Source organism: Salmo trutta, chromosome 1, assembly GCF_901001165.1.
Source record: "Salmo trutta chromosome 1, fSalTru1.1, whole genome shotgun sequence".
Taxonomy (NCBI): domain Eukaryota; kingdom Metazoa; phylum Chordata; class Actinopteri; order Salmoniformes; family Salmonidae; genus Salmo; species Salmo trutta.
The window spans coordinates 42,010,000-42,022,562 of NC_042957.1; the positions used below are offsets into that span (position 1 = coordinate 42,010,000).

Sequence of the window (12,563 nt, forward strand, 5' to 3'; positions counted from 1 at the left end):
ATTGCCCCTTTAAGTCAAGAGTATTGCAATCAACCAAAAATACTTCATTTATTTTTATGAACAGCCATGTGTGTTTGGAGCAGTTGCTGATTGACGAAAGACAACTGACACTTAGAACATTTGTGCACTTGCGTCTTCTTCTTTTTCTTATTTTCTTCCTTTTGACCGTGAGCTTTGGCCAAGTGCTGAGTGAGGTATACTTTCTGGGTGAAACCAATTTCGCATGTGAGGCATTTGAACGGTTTCTCACCAGTGTGAAGGCGCATGTGACATTTCAGATTGCCCTTCTGTGTGAATCCTCTCCCGCAGACAGTGCACGTGTGGGGTCTCTCTCCAGTGTGCACTAGGTGGTGTATCCTCAGGCTTGACGGACAGCTGAAAGACTTGCCGCAGTAATGGCAAAAGTACTTTGAGCTGTTCGAGGCCAGATTATCGGGAGCAACACATTTGTGTTTTTTGAGCTGAGTTTTCCCAGGATAATAGTTCTTACACACACTGCAGTACAGTGACTTGTGAGATTTCATATGCATCGTCAGATGGTTCTGCCGCAAGAAAGTCTTCTTACAAATCACGCAACTTAACTTGTTTGTGTCGGATTTACTATGGGAGTGCAAGTTAAACCTGTTAAAGTAACTGAAAGTCTTAGTCTTCCCAGCTTTGCTTTTTGACTTTGCTAAAGACTTCTTTGCATACGTTGGCTTTGTGATGTGTTCATCTTGTCCTTCATTGGGCAACAGCTCAGTATCGTCTGGTAGGAACTCATTCGTCTCATCGTCCTCAATGGGAAAGACATGTTCGCCATATTCCTCCTCCAATCCGTCGATGGATATGAAACGTAAAGTGTGTCCTGTGGAAACATCCGTAGTAGACATCTCCAGTACCTGTTTATCCCGTCTCTCTGGCCTGTCCTGGCGGAAGGAATCAAAGGATGGATACACGCTGGAGGGCCCTTCTCTTCCATTGTCCACTAAGTCGTCATCTCCTGAAGCAACAGATAAAATACAAAAATAATACAAATTAGAGTTGTGGTTTCGATTGCCTGTCCACCTATTCATGAAAAACAATGTCCAACCTCCATGATGACCAAATAAGAGTCTCACATTGGCTTATTACTGTGCATGGTATCAAACGCATAGTTAAACCTATGTGATTTAGCACTACACCAGCCAGGCAAATCAAAAATCTCAGATTAAAACCGCTAACAACTTACCATCTAAAATTATTGTTGGTCTTTCCTGTGGGTCTCTGCTGTTTATGATTTCCACCTCAAAATCCTCCTCTTTAACATCAGCTTGGCCTGAAGGCACCCCTGTTGACTACGAGAGTAAGATAAATATTTTTAGAGCCACTAAAAAAAATGCAGACACTAAATAATAAAATGCATTGAAGGAATAAGACTTCTAAATATGACAGAAAGAGTAAGTGTCCATAATGAAGGGTAGCCTCGGATTCACTCATTTCAAAGAGCTGGGCATCTGACAGCATGTCCTTTGGTAAGCCTGAGTCCTCTGTTGGTTTCCACAATCCTGCCTAGTGCTTTCTCATATCAGTGTAGATGGACAGCAGACGAGGCAAGGAAAACTCCTCAGTCTCCTCACTCACTTTGGCAGTGTGTTGTGGACTGTTCTCTGTGCTGTAGGGATCCCCATGGTTCCATAGATCAAGACACCATTCCTTCCCAAATATTCCTTCGATGGTGGGGGATCCGTTTAGCCCTGGAAGAGAAGGCAGAACTGAATTGGCACTTGGGCATATTGTGTCATGAAAACAGCGTCCCGTATAGGATGAAGACACTATATAGACTAAAGGGGAAAGGAATGAAGACTATAAGATCCCCATTCTGCATGCATTCTTTGTCAACACAACATGCATCCTCCTCCTTGTCACGGATGCATTATAAAAGGACCACAACATACCTCTGTCTATTCTGGTGATAGTTTCACCAGTTTGAACACCAACAGAGCGATAGTTTCCAGCCAGCTTGGGAGCTGTGCTTTTCACAATTGTAAGTTCACTTTCCAGATTATGCAATTTCTCAGTGAGAGCCTCATTTTCTAAAGATATTCCCGCGTATTCGTCGTCAACCAGTTTGCACACATGAGCCATTGCGGTTCTAGACAGTATTTCCATGATGGAAGCCAGTTGTGTGTGAAAAGAAGCGCGTTTAGACATGGCTCTGCGTTAATTGTCCAAACACCGTTTGAATTGATATTAAAGTTGTTTAAAATTAACCAAATATCTCGCCAATATCGAACACAAAAGGCGTACCTAACCCAGCTGCTGAACAGTATCTAACCGGGAACAAAAACAAGAGGCAATGGAAATTCAACTTCCGGCCGACGCATATGTATGACGTAAAACAGATTACAATAGCGTACATGTGGATAAAAATATGCGTTGATAACTCGATTTTCTTTTGTTAAACGGAATACATTACAATAATTTGATTAAACATATAGCACCGTAGTAAACACTACATTTTAAACCTTTCTTATTTTGTGGGGCTGTGACCCCATCTACTGGTCCAAAATTATATTACTGTAAAATAAAAACAATTACGCGCCACATCAGTAAAAGGAAGTACGCAAATCAGAGAAAAAAACTTTTTTAAAATGACAATCTGAAAACGACAATTGTTGATGCATATTGCATATTTAACCTTGTACCCAGGCTCAACACAGAGAGAGACAGCTGGGTGAAGGAGATGAATGCATATGGTCAAAAAAGCTAAAATGTACTTATTTGAGAAGCAACATTTTATTTCTACCAACCTTTCTGAGAATCTGAAATTTTGGTGAATTATCCATCGATCACATTGAACAAAAATTAAAATACATCCCTTAATTTTCAACACGTTTGTCAGAGAGCCAATTAATGACACAATGAAAACATTTCCCAGTGATTTGACAAGAGCAATGCATCACAAAATAGCTGCTTAACTAAATCCACAAATTAATCTTAGAACATTGAAAAGTACAAAATGATGACATCCACATGAGTCTGAGGAACAAGTGGTGTCTACTTCTAGAAAAATAAATAGACAAAAAACCTGGGACAAGGAGAGCTCAGTCATGGCTAGAAGGGATCAAGCTTTTGTAAAATTAACGTCAGATTTGGTTTTTCGTAGCAGGTTAGGAGAATTTACGCAGCAGATTAGAAGAATTACCATAGCAGGTTAGGATAATTAGGTTAAGGTTAGGAAAAGGGTTAGGGTTATTCATGTTCATTTTGTGGTTTTGAGCTAGCTCCCAATTGACTGCCATTCACTCCTTGTAGGAGAGCTCTCCTTGTCCCAGAATCACCCAGAATGCACCGCGTGAGTCTACTGGGTGAAGCGTTATACATTCCTACATTCCTTGCCCAATGGGACTCCCATCTCATCCTCTCTCTAATATATCTGGTACAGTCTCAGCTGGTCTCAGTTCGATTGGAAGAGAAACATGGTGGAAGATTTACCCCTAGCTGCACTGCTTATACCGATCCAGACCTTTTATACATGCCAACATTGAGGGGCTAGGGCCAAGAGGAGACAGATAGGGAAACAATATGGGATCGGATGTCTGTCACAGACAGACTAGTGGCTGGACGCCGGCCTCTTCACTCCCATGACCCTGAAGATGTTGCTGGCGACCTTCTCGTAGAGCAGGAACATGAGGGCAGCAGTCAGGACGGTCTGTAGGAGTTTAGCTTCCAGGCCTTTGAACAGGCCCAGCATGCCATACTTCCTATGGGTTGGAGAAAGAATAAAAAAACTGAATATGTAAGCAGTGGTGGAAAAAGTACTCAATAGTCATACTTGAGTAAAAGTAAAGATACCTTAATAGAAAATGCTATGTTCTTTGAATTGAATCTGCGCTTCCCTGTAGCTCAGTTGGTAGAGCATGGTGTTTGCAACACCAGGGTTGTGGGTTCGATTCCCACGGGGGGCCAGCACAGGAAAAAAATGTATGAAATTGTATGAAATGTATGCATTCACTACTGTAAGTCGCTCTGGATAAGAGCGTCTGCTAAATGACTAAAATGTAAATGTAAATGTAAAATGACTCAAGTAAAAGTCACCCAGTAAAATAAAGTATTTGGTTTTAAATAGACTTAAGTATCAAAAGTAAATAGAATTGCTAAAATGTACTTAAGTATCTAAAGTAAAAGTATAAATAATGTCAACTTCCTTATATTAAGCAAACCAGAGAGCACAACTTTTATTTTTATTGATGGATAGCCAGGGGCAAACTCCAACACTCAGACATAATTTACAAATGAAGCATTTGTGTTTAGTGAGTCCGCCAGATCAGAGGCAGTAGGGATGATGTTCTCTTGTCAAAATGTAACGAGTACTTTTGGGTGTCAGGGAAAATGTATGGAGTAAAAAGTATATTATTTTCTTTAGGAATGTAGTAAAGTAAAAGTACAGATACTCCAAAAAACTACTTAAGTAGTACTTTAAAGTATTTTTACTTAAGTACTTTACACCACTGTATGTAGGAGATGAAGGCATTGGCTGCGATCCAGGTAGTCTTAATTGCAATGGTGCTGCAAAGATGATCAGATCTCACAATGCCTGGAGAAGTGTTTGACATCTCAGGAAACACATTAATATCGTATAGCAATCCTCTGAGATGCACAGCACGATGGCAATAAAGACAATCTGGAACACAACCACTGACTTTAAGTCTGGACAGTCTGGGTGTGGTACCAGTCATGGTGCTTGGTAAATAAAATGTTGAAATAAGGTAGGCAGGTGTGTGTGTGCGTGTGTGGACGGACCAACCTCACTCTATTGATCAGCAGATACATCACACTTCTCAGGCTGTTCAGCAATGGTGATCTGTCTGTGTGCTGCTTGTGTTGACCAAACTGAGAATGAGATGCAGACAACGAGCAGTGAAATTAGCACCCAGAGCTTATTCCACTGGAATAACACTAAACATTGGGATAACCCAATGTTCACAGCAGAGCACTAAAATGCAACATCCACATTGGCAGGCAAACATATACACAATCACATTATAGACAGACAACCCTCATGAAAAAGTACTACAGAATTACTACACAAAACTTATTTGTGCATTAGTGGCAATGTAGAGCCTTGTAGGGATTGTGTAGTGAATGTGTAGTTTACACACTACTCAAGATACACAAGTATGGTTTTGTAGTGTTCAGTAGGAAAACAGTAGTGTTTTTAGTAGTAATCAGGTAGACATTTTTACTACTTGATGTTGGTAGCTGAGGTGTTTGCTAGCACCGTTGAAATGTAGCCGTTATCGTTATGCTAATTAATAAGTAGGTGTGTTTGTATGCAAATGTACAGTATGTTCATATTGGTATACTTACCTCTTTTGACCTGTTGCCAAGGAGGCCCTCGACATAAGACTGGAGGCCATTGTTGGTAAAGTTAATATTGTTTATCAAATATTTATTTGTTTGTCTTATCTGACTTCTGTTAGCAGTGGATTGATAATGGCTTATAATTGTTTTGTTTCTTGTACTTGTCTTTATACTCTAAATACAGATAAGGCTTTAAAAGGATTAACAAAAAGTGTAAATATGTCATTTAATATGTCATTATTTTGCTATTACATTTGTATAAATGAATTATTTCTTGTTATGATATAACTACAGTTAAAAACTCAAGGAAATAACATGTGCACTAGTGTAGTAGTGACACAGTAGTGAAACGAGGAGATGTCAATAGTGATTTTGAATAGGCAAACAGTAGTAAATGTGTCAGTTTTCAATAGTAATTCAAAAAGGTTTAATGTAGGAAATGAAAAGGTATCAAGAGCAAATCAGTACTGACAACACTACTCACACTGAATGTGTAGGCATTAAGTATTAAAATAGTAAACATGTAGGAATTGTGGTAGAATGTGTAGGTTTTAAGTAGTAGATACCCAAAAGCTCAGTAACTAGGAAATATGTAGTGTTCACAAGTCTTGAAACGTCCCAATTTATCACTCATTACTACTTAAATCACTACTGGTTTACTACACATCTCAATAGCAATCAATTAGTAAAACCCAGTAGGCTTGTGTAGATCTTGGGTAGTAGTGATTCAGTAATACTTTTTCATGAGGAACATTCTCACACACACACGCACGCACACCCACATACTGTTCTTACCCTCAGAATGGACTGTACAGTCTGTAGTGGGTATGTGAATGTGGTGGCCACTGCTTTGGCTATGGCACCAATCAGAAATATCTCCAGAGACAACAGCTAGAGAAATGGACAGACAACAGTATCAGGATCAGTTAGTTCCAGTTTAAATAGGGTTGGGCAGGTATATGATAAACAGAATACCAGGGTATTTTTATATATTGGAGGTATGACTTCCAATACAATGGAAGCGTTTGTTAATAAATGTCAATATTTGTACTTTTTAAAATCAATATTTTCAATCAAAGTGTGTACTGATGCTTATTTATTAAACCCTCTTAGGCCTCACTCCCCCCTATCTGAGATACTGCAGCCCTCATCCAACACCTGTTCTGCCAGTCACATTCTGTTAAAAGGTCCCCAAAGCGCATATATCCCTGGGTCGCTCCTCTTTTCAGTTCGCTGCAGCTAGCGACTGGAACGAGCTGCAAAAAACACTCAAACTGGACAGTTTTATCGCCATCTCTTCATTCAAAGGCTCAATCATGGACACTCTTACAGACAGTTGTGGCTGCTTCGCGTGATGCATTGTTGTCTCTACCTTCTTGCCCTTTGTGCTGTTGTCTGTGCTCAATAATGTTTGTACCATGTTTTGTCCTGCTACCGTGTTGTGTTGCTACCATGTTGTACTGCTGCCATGTTGTGTTATCATGTTGTTGTTGTTGTTGCTACCATGCTATGTTGTTGTCTTAGGTCTCTTTATGTAGTGTTGTGGTGTCCCTCTTGTCGTGAAGTGTGTTTTGTCCTAAATTTGTATTTTATTTTTAATCCCTGCCCCCGTCCCCGCAGGAGGCCTTTTGCCTTCTTGTAGGCCATCATTGTAAATAAGAATTTGTTCTTAACTGACTTGCCTAGTTAAATAAAGGTTAAATTAAAAATGTAATAAAAAGTACCGGTTGAAAGATTAAGCTAATGATTCCACTTTGCTTTTCAGTTATACCATTTTTTTGTTAGTGAGGGAGGACTGCAGGGCTTTTTCCCCCATCAATGAGAATTAAATCTCATTGATAATTCTGCCCAGTCTTTGAAGTACACCCCATTACCTCTCTGTGAACCAAGCTTCTCAGCTGCCTCTTCAGGCCCTCATAGATCATGAACTGGACAGCCGGGTTGAGCACCAGCAGGAGAGAGGGGAATGTCCCGTTCCACAGGGCCCCCACCCCTTCGTCCTCAATGATTTGCACAAAGGCATCTGAGAGGAGGAGAGAGGGATACTGTTTACCCTAGAGACAATCTGACATAGTGAGAAAGAAACCAGACTAGGAAAACAGTAGTACAATGTGTGTTCTCCTGTGTGTAAAATAAAGAGAGAAAGACAGAGGGAGTGTGTATGTGTGCGATGCTTTAGTGAGAGAAAGAATGACAATGATATATCTACAACTGTATCTGTTTCCAACACGCATACTGCCTTTACCCATGATGCCTGAGTAGTTAGTGGGACGGATGTCTGCATTGCGGAACTTTGCCCCCTGAAGCTTGAGTCGTGTGTTGACCACCCACAGCGGAGTGGTCACAAGCACGTTCACTACACCTGCACACACAGAGACAGAGAGAGACAGCTCGGAATCATTCCTTAACACTAAGTGTTAAGTCTTAATTAAATCAAACTTTGTCACATGCGCCGAATACAACAATTGTAGACCTTACAGTGAAATGCTTACTTACCAACAGTGCAGTTCAAGAAAGAGTTAAGAAAATATTTACCAAATAAACAAAAGTAAAAAAATTATAGAAAGTAACAATAACGAGGCTATATACAGGGGGTACCGGTACCGAGTCAATGTGCGGGGTTACAGGGTAGTCGAGGTAATTTGTACATGGAGGTAGGGGTGAAGTGACCATGCATTGATAATAAACAGCGAGTAGCAGCAGTGTCAATGTAAAGAGTCCGGTGGCCATTTGATTAATTGTTCAGCAGTCTTATGGCTGGGGGTAGAAGCTGTTAAGGATCCTTTTGGTCCTAGACTTGGCACTCTGGTACAGCTTGCCGTGCGGTAGCAGAGAAAACAGTCTATGACTTGGGTGACTGGAGTCTGACAATTTTTGGGGCTTTCCTCTGACACAGCCTAGTATATAGGTCCTGGATGGCAGGAAGCTTGGCCCCAGTGATGTACTGGGCCATACACTACCCTCTGTAGCGCCTTGCGGTCAGATGCCGAGCAGTTGCCATACCAGGCGGTGATGCAACCGGTCAGGATGCTCACGATGGTGCAGTTGGAGAAATTTTTGATGATCTGGGGACCCATGCAAAATCTTTTCAGTCTCCTGAGGGGGAAAAGGTGTTGTCATGCCCTCTTCACGATTGTCTTGGTGTATTTGGACCATGATAGTTCGTTGGTGATGTGGACACCAAGGAACTTTAAACTCTCGACCCGCTCCACTACAGCCCAGCCCCATCAATGTTAGTATGGGCCTGTTCGGCCCGCCTTTTCCTGTAGTCCATGATCAGCTCCTTTGTCTTGCTCACATTGAGGGAGAGGTTGCTGTCGTCTCTGACCTCCTCCCTATAGGCTGTCTCATCGTTGTCTGTGATCAGGCCTACCACTGTTGTGTCGTCAGCAAACTTAATGATGGTGTTGGAGTCGTGTTTGGCCATGCAGTCATGGGTGAACAGGTACCAGGAGGGGACTAAGTACACACCCTTGAGGGGCCCCAGTGTTGAGGATCAACGTGGCAGACGTGTTGTTGCCTACCCTTAGCACCTGGGGATGGCCCGTCAGGAAGACCAGGATCCAGTTGCAGAGGGAGGTGTTTAGTCCCCGGGTTCTTAGCTTAGTGATAAGCTATGGTGTTGAATGCTGAGCTGTAGTCAATGAACAGCATTCTCACATAGGTGTTCCTTTTGTCCAGGTAGGAAAGGGCAGTGTGGAGTGCGATTGAGATTGCGTCATCTGTGGATCTGTAGGGGCGGTATGCGAATTGGAGTGGGTCTAGGGTATCCGTGTCCGGGAGGATACTGTTGATGTGAGCCATGACCAGCATTTCAAAGCACTTCATGGCTACTGACGTGAGTGATACGGGGCAGTAATAATTTAGGCATATTACCTTCGCTTCCTTTGGCACAGTGACTATGGTGGTCTGCTTGAAACATGTAGGTAAAACAGACTAGGTCGAGGAGAGGTTGAAAATGGCAGTGAAGACACTTGCCAGTTGGTCCGCGCATGCTTTGAGTACATGTCCTGGTAATCTGTCTGGCCCTGCGGCTTTGTGAATGTTGACCTGTTTAAAAGGTCTTGCTCACGTCGGCTACCGAGAGTGTTATCACACAGTCGTCCAGAACAGCTGGTGCTCTCATGCATGCTTCAGTGTTGCTTGCCTCAAAACAAGCATAAAAAGCTTGTTTGGTAGGCTCTCGTCACTGGGCAGCTCGCTCCCTTTGTAGTCGTATTAGTTTTCAAGCAATGCCACATCCGACGAGCGTCAGAGCCGGTGTTGAAGCCGATGACTGAGGTGGTAAACTCATCGATGCCATTAGATGAATCCTGGAACATATTCCAGTCTGTGTTAGCAAAACAGTCCTGTAGCGTAGCATCCGCATCATCTGACCACCTCCGTATTGAGCGAGTCACTGGTACTTCCTGCTTTAGTTTTTGCTTGTACGTGGGAATCAGGAGGATATAATTATCATCAGATTTGCCAAATAGAGGGCTGGGGAGAGTTTTGTATGCATCTCTGTGTGTGGAGTAAAGGGGTAACTTGGTAAGTTAGTTAGTATCAGCTTCTGGGTCTTATGTAGGCCTACCTGCAGCGATGCCCATTAGCAGGTCTCTGCTTGGAGTTGACTTGTGTCCCCTGAGCCAGCTGGCTCTCAGGCTGTGGAAGCAGTAGAAGTAGACGAAGTTGGAACAGCAGAGACTGCAGATCACTGGGAGCCAGCCCCTGTAGGGCGCCAGCCTGCAGAGGACAGGCAGGGGGACAGACAACCTCGGGTGATTCTGTTCAAATAAAAAAAATGCTACAAGAGCAGAGAGAGAAAGCAGAGCGAGGGAAATACAGAGCTCTTGTTTACTCACAACCCTTCTTCCTTGACAATCTCTGACAGAATGGCAGGAGTGGACCTGGCTTTCCTCTTTTCATCCACTATAGAAAAGGAGGAACAGAGAGAAGAATAGACATGAGACTTGCAGAGATATCTTATGTCCTCTATTCAGTTTTGCACAAAGGCATAAAGATATAGATGTAGCTAGCCTTACCTTGCAGCCGTAGTCTTGCAGTGTCAAGTGGGAAGAAAACGGTCATTGCCGTCACACTCCCCTAAAAACATATAATCCTATACTGTCAAATGTAGGGTCTTCAAATGATTTGCTGATATCAGGCTAACCTCATTTATAGGGGATACCGGTTTGGCAGTAATGGCCTGTCAGATAGTAATTTAAAGAAAAAAAATACTGCCCCTTGTTTTCATGTAATGCAGAGAATCTGCAATAACCTACTATAAAAAAGGCAATGCACATAAACAAAGTTTACTTACCACTGCTCCTGCCATTGCATGCACCAAGCTTTCGTACGAGAAAACTTCAGCAAATCTAAAGTCTTTAGTGCTCATTTTGATTGCGGTAGATACAAATGTAAACTTGACAATTTTGTTTGCATTCCACTATGCACAATAGTTAGGGAATAGAGATACTGTTTTTTATTTCAGTTCATTCCAGAAAACAACTACGCAGCTGAACTCTGTGATTGCTTCTCATAGACATTAACCCCGAATGCGCTTCTTGCTCGTTTTACATCCAGGTCGTTCGTATAGCCAATGGTAGATAGAATCCCTTTTCCCAATAAGGTGATTGGGCAATAGGTGATGCCGCTTGTTCATTTGATTGGCTTTTCCTTTTGTCATTCAAACAAATTAAACAGCAGGTTTGCGTTCAGTATGGTTTTACGTTCTGGAATGCTCAATTGAACGGAAACGGTGCTGGACTGAATGACCAGGTGAAGAACGCTGATGGGTTTGTGTCATACTGTATTGTATTTGGTTGGGGAACGCTGTCAGCATTGCCACTGCCCTTTCAATACTTCAAGCCACACTCACCAAACGTACCTCAAAGTCTGTTCAAGAACGTTTTGGGTAAACGTGTCGTTCAGTATAAACCGTTCCGCAACGTAGCAAACGTTCAAGGGAACTGAACGCATCTCAGGCCTGTCCAAAGAAACGGTACCACAGATAGAACCGTGTTTTCATAGTCTTGTTCATTCTACAGGCTAGCTACTACGTCGGTCTGTGTTCTGAATTCTAAAATGTGCTCCTTTCCAGAAAAGGGTGTTGTTTTGTGTTTGTAAATATTAAAGTTCACTACAAAATGTGCTTTCTGCAGCAAGAGAAAGAGAGCTCCCAGACCCATCACTACCAATACAGCCCTTACAAAAGCCCTCTGACATCCCATGATGTTCCAGCATCTACCCCCTCCTCTGTCCTTCGTCTTTTCTTCTCCCCCAGATGGAGAATGATCTGTCTCTCTCTGTTCCCTCTCCCATTGTTCCTTTTTGATGAACAATTGTTTTTTTATTGAATCACCTAAACTGTAGTCAATCATCCTCCCATTGTTTCATTTGAGGCAACCTGTTTTTCTTAGCGAAAGGTGAAACCAGTATCTGGTTAGCTGATATCCCACCCCCTCAGAGTGGATCAGTTCCTTCAGTCTGTCTCATGTTGACCACTGAAGGTTCCTCTTCTAAGGAGATCCCTCTCCATCACTGAGGTACTGGTTGCATCTATAGGTTAGAGAACCACGATGGAAATAATTTAATACTTTTGTGTCATTCTCAATTATATGATTTATGCACCTTGGCTTTACGGTATGTGTTTTTTAAATTATTTTTACAAGCCGGGAAAACTATGAACACACACATTTAGTAAACATTGCTCTCATTTAAGATATTCTTTGTCAAACAATTCACTTTACTGTAGCTACAGGTGCTGTTCTTTAAGGTTGTTAGCCTGCCTCAGAATGTCTGCATATGCCTCAGTCTGAATCGGCCTCATGCATGCTGCCTGACAATCAAACAGTTGAGATGACCGTGTGTGTTTTGGGAGTTACTGGTTGGACCAGATGCCAGACTAGTGAGTATAAGTTACACCTACTATTTCACCATCTTTATCCATCTGTGTAGGCCTAAATGGTGGTTTCCACTCGCCACACTGGTTTCTCCAACAGTAAATGCTGCAACCAAATGCTGTTATTGTAAATTACTTTATCATGATCAATCATTAATTAATAAACCATTTAATCAATCAAAATTGTTATTCCATTGTAAATTCTACAACACAATCAATCTTATCTCCCTCACTAGCTTTAAGCACCAGTTGTCAGATAGCTCATCTGTAAATGGCGCATCCAATCTACCTCACCCCCATACTGTATTTATTTATCTTGCTCCTTTGCACCCCAGTATCTCAACTTGCACATTCA

The 12,563-nt window shown here is 42.0% G+C and overlaps 2 protein-coding genes and 1 long non-coding RNA gene across 3 annotated transcripts; all 3 read right to left on the minus strand.

The window, feature by feature from the left end:
• Window positions 1-23: 23 nt before the first annotated feature.
• Window positions 24-2,627, minus strand: LOC115196162 (zinc finger protein 808). The gene is made up of 4 exons (XM_029756785.1): window positions 1,917-2,627; window positions 1,603-1,715; window positions 1,211-1,316; window positions 24-982 (listed from the first exon to the last, which is right to left on the minus strand). The coding sequence occupies exons 1-4, from the start codon at window positions 2,170-2,172 to the stop codon at window positions 45-47; spliced, it is 1,413 nt and encodes a 470-aa protein (XP_029612645.1). The 5' UTR covers window positions 2,173-2,627; the 3' UTR covers window positions 24-44.
• A 111-nt stretch (window positions 2,628-2,738) lies between these two features.
• slc25a17 (solute carrier family 25 member 17) lies at window positions 2,739-10,913 on the minus strand. Its single transcript, XM_029756798.1, has 9 exons — window positions 10,628-10,913; window positions 10,350-10,410; window positions 10,170-10,236; window positions 9,899-10,050; window positions 7,571-7,687; window positions 7,200-7,348; window positions 6,121-6,216; window positions 4,769-4,854; window positions 2,739-3,725 (listed from the first exon to the last, which is right to left on the minus strand). Exons 1-9 carry the CDS (start codon window positions 10,700-10,702, stop codon window positions 3,575-3,577), a joined length of 954 nt encoding a protein of 317 aa, XP_029612658.1. The 5' UTR covers window positions 10,703-10,913; the 3' UTR covers window positions 2,739-3,574.
• Window positions 10,914-11,416: 503 nt separating this feature from the next.
• Window positions 11,417-12,536, minus strand: LOC115196176 (uncharacterized). The gene is made up of 2 exons (XR_003878806.1): window positions 12,236-12,536; window positions 11,417-11,865 (listed from the first exon to the last, which is right to left on the minus strand). It is a non-coding gene; the product is annotated as an uncharacterized LOC115196176 (long non-coding RNA).
• Window positions 12,537-12,563: the final 27 nt, after the last annotated feature.

Excerpts from the sequence above, each read along its gene's own strand:
- LOC115196162 (XM_029756785.1), bottom strand. The coding sequence starts at position 2,172 with ATGTCTAAACGCGCTTCTTTTCACACACAACTGGCTTCCATCATGGAA. Across the intron at positions 1,716-1,916 it reads TATCACCAGAATAGACAGAG|GGCTAAACGGATCCCCCACC; the intron begins GTATGTTGTGGT and ends CTTCTCTTCCAG. Across the intron at positions 983-1,210 it reads ACCAACAATAATTTTAGATG|GAGATGACGACTTAGTGGAC; the intron begins GTAAGTTGTTAG and ends CTGTTGCTTCAG.
- slc25a17 (XM_029756798.1), bottom strand. The coding sequence starts at position 10,702 with ATGAGCACTAAAGACTTTAGATTTGCTGAAGTTTTCTCGTACGAAAGC. Across the intron at positions 10,051-10,169 it reads ATTGTCAAGGAAGAAGGGTT|GCTGGCGCCCTACAGGGGCT; the intron begins GTGAGTAAACAA and ends TGTCCTCTGCAG. Across the intron at positions 7,349-7,570 it reads TAACTACTCAGGCATCATGG|ATGCCTTTGTGCAAATCATT; the intron begins GTAAAGGCAGTA and ends TCCTCCTCTCAG.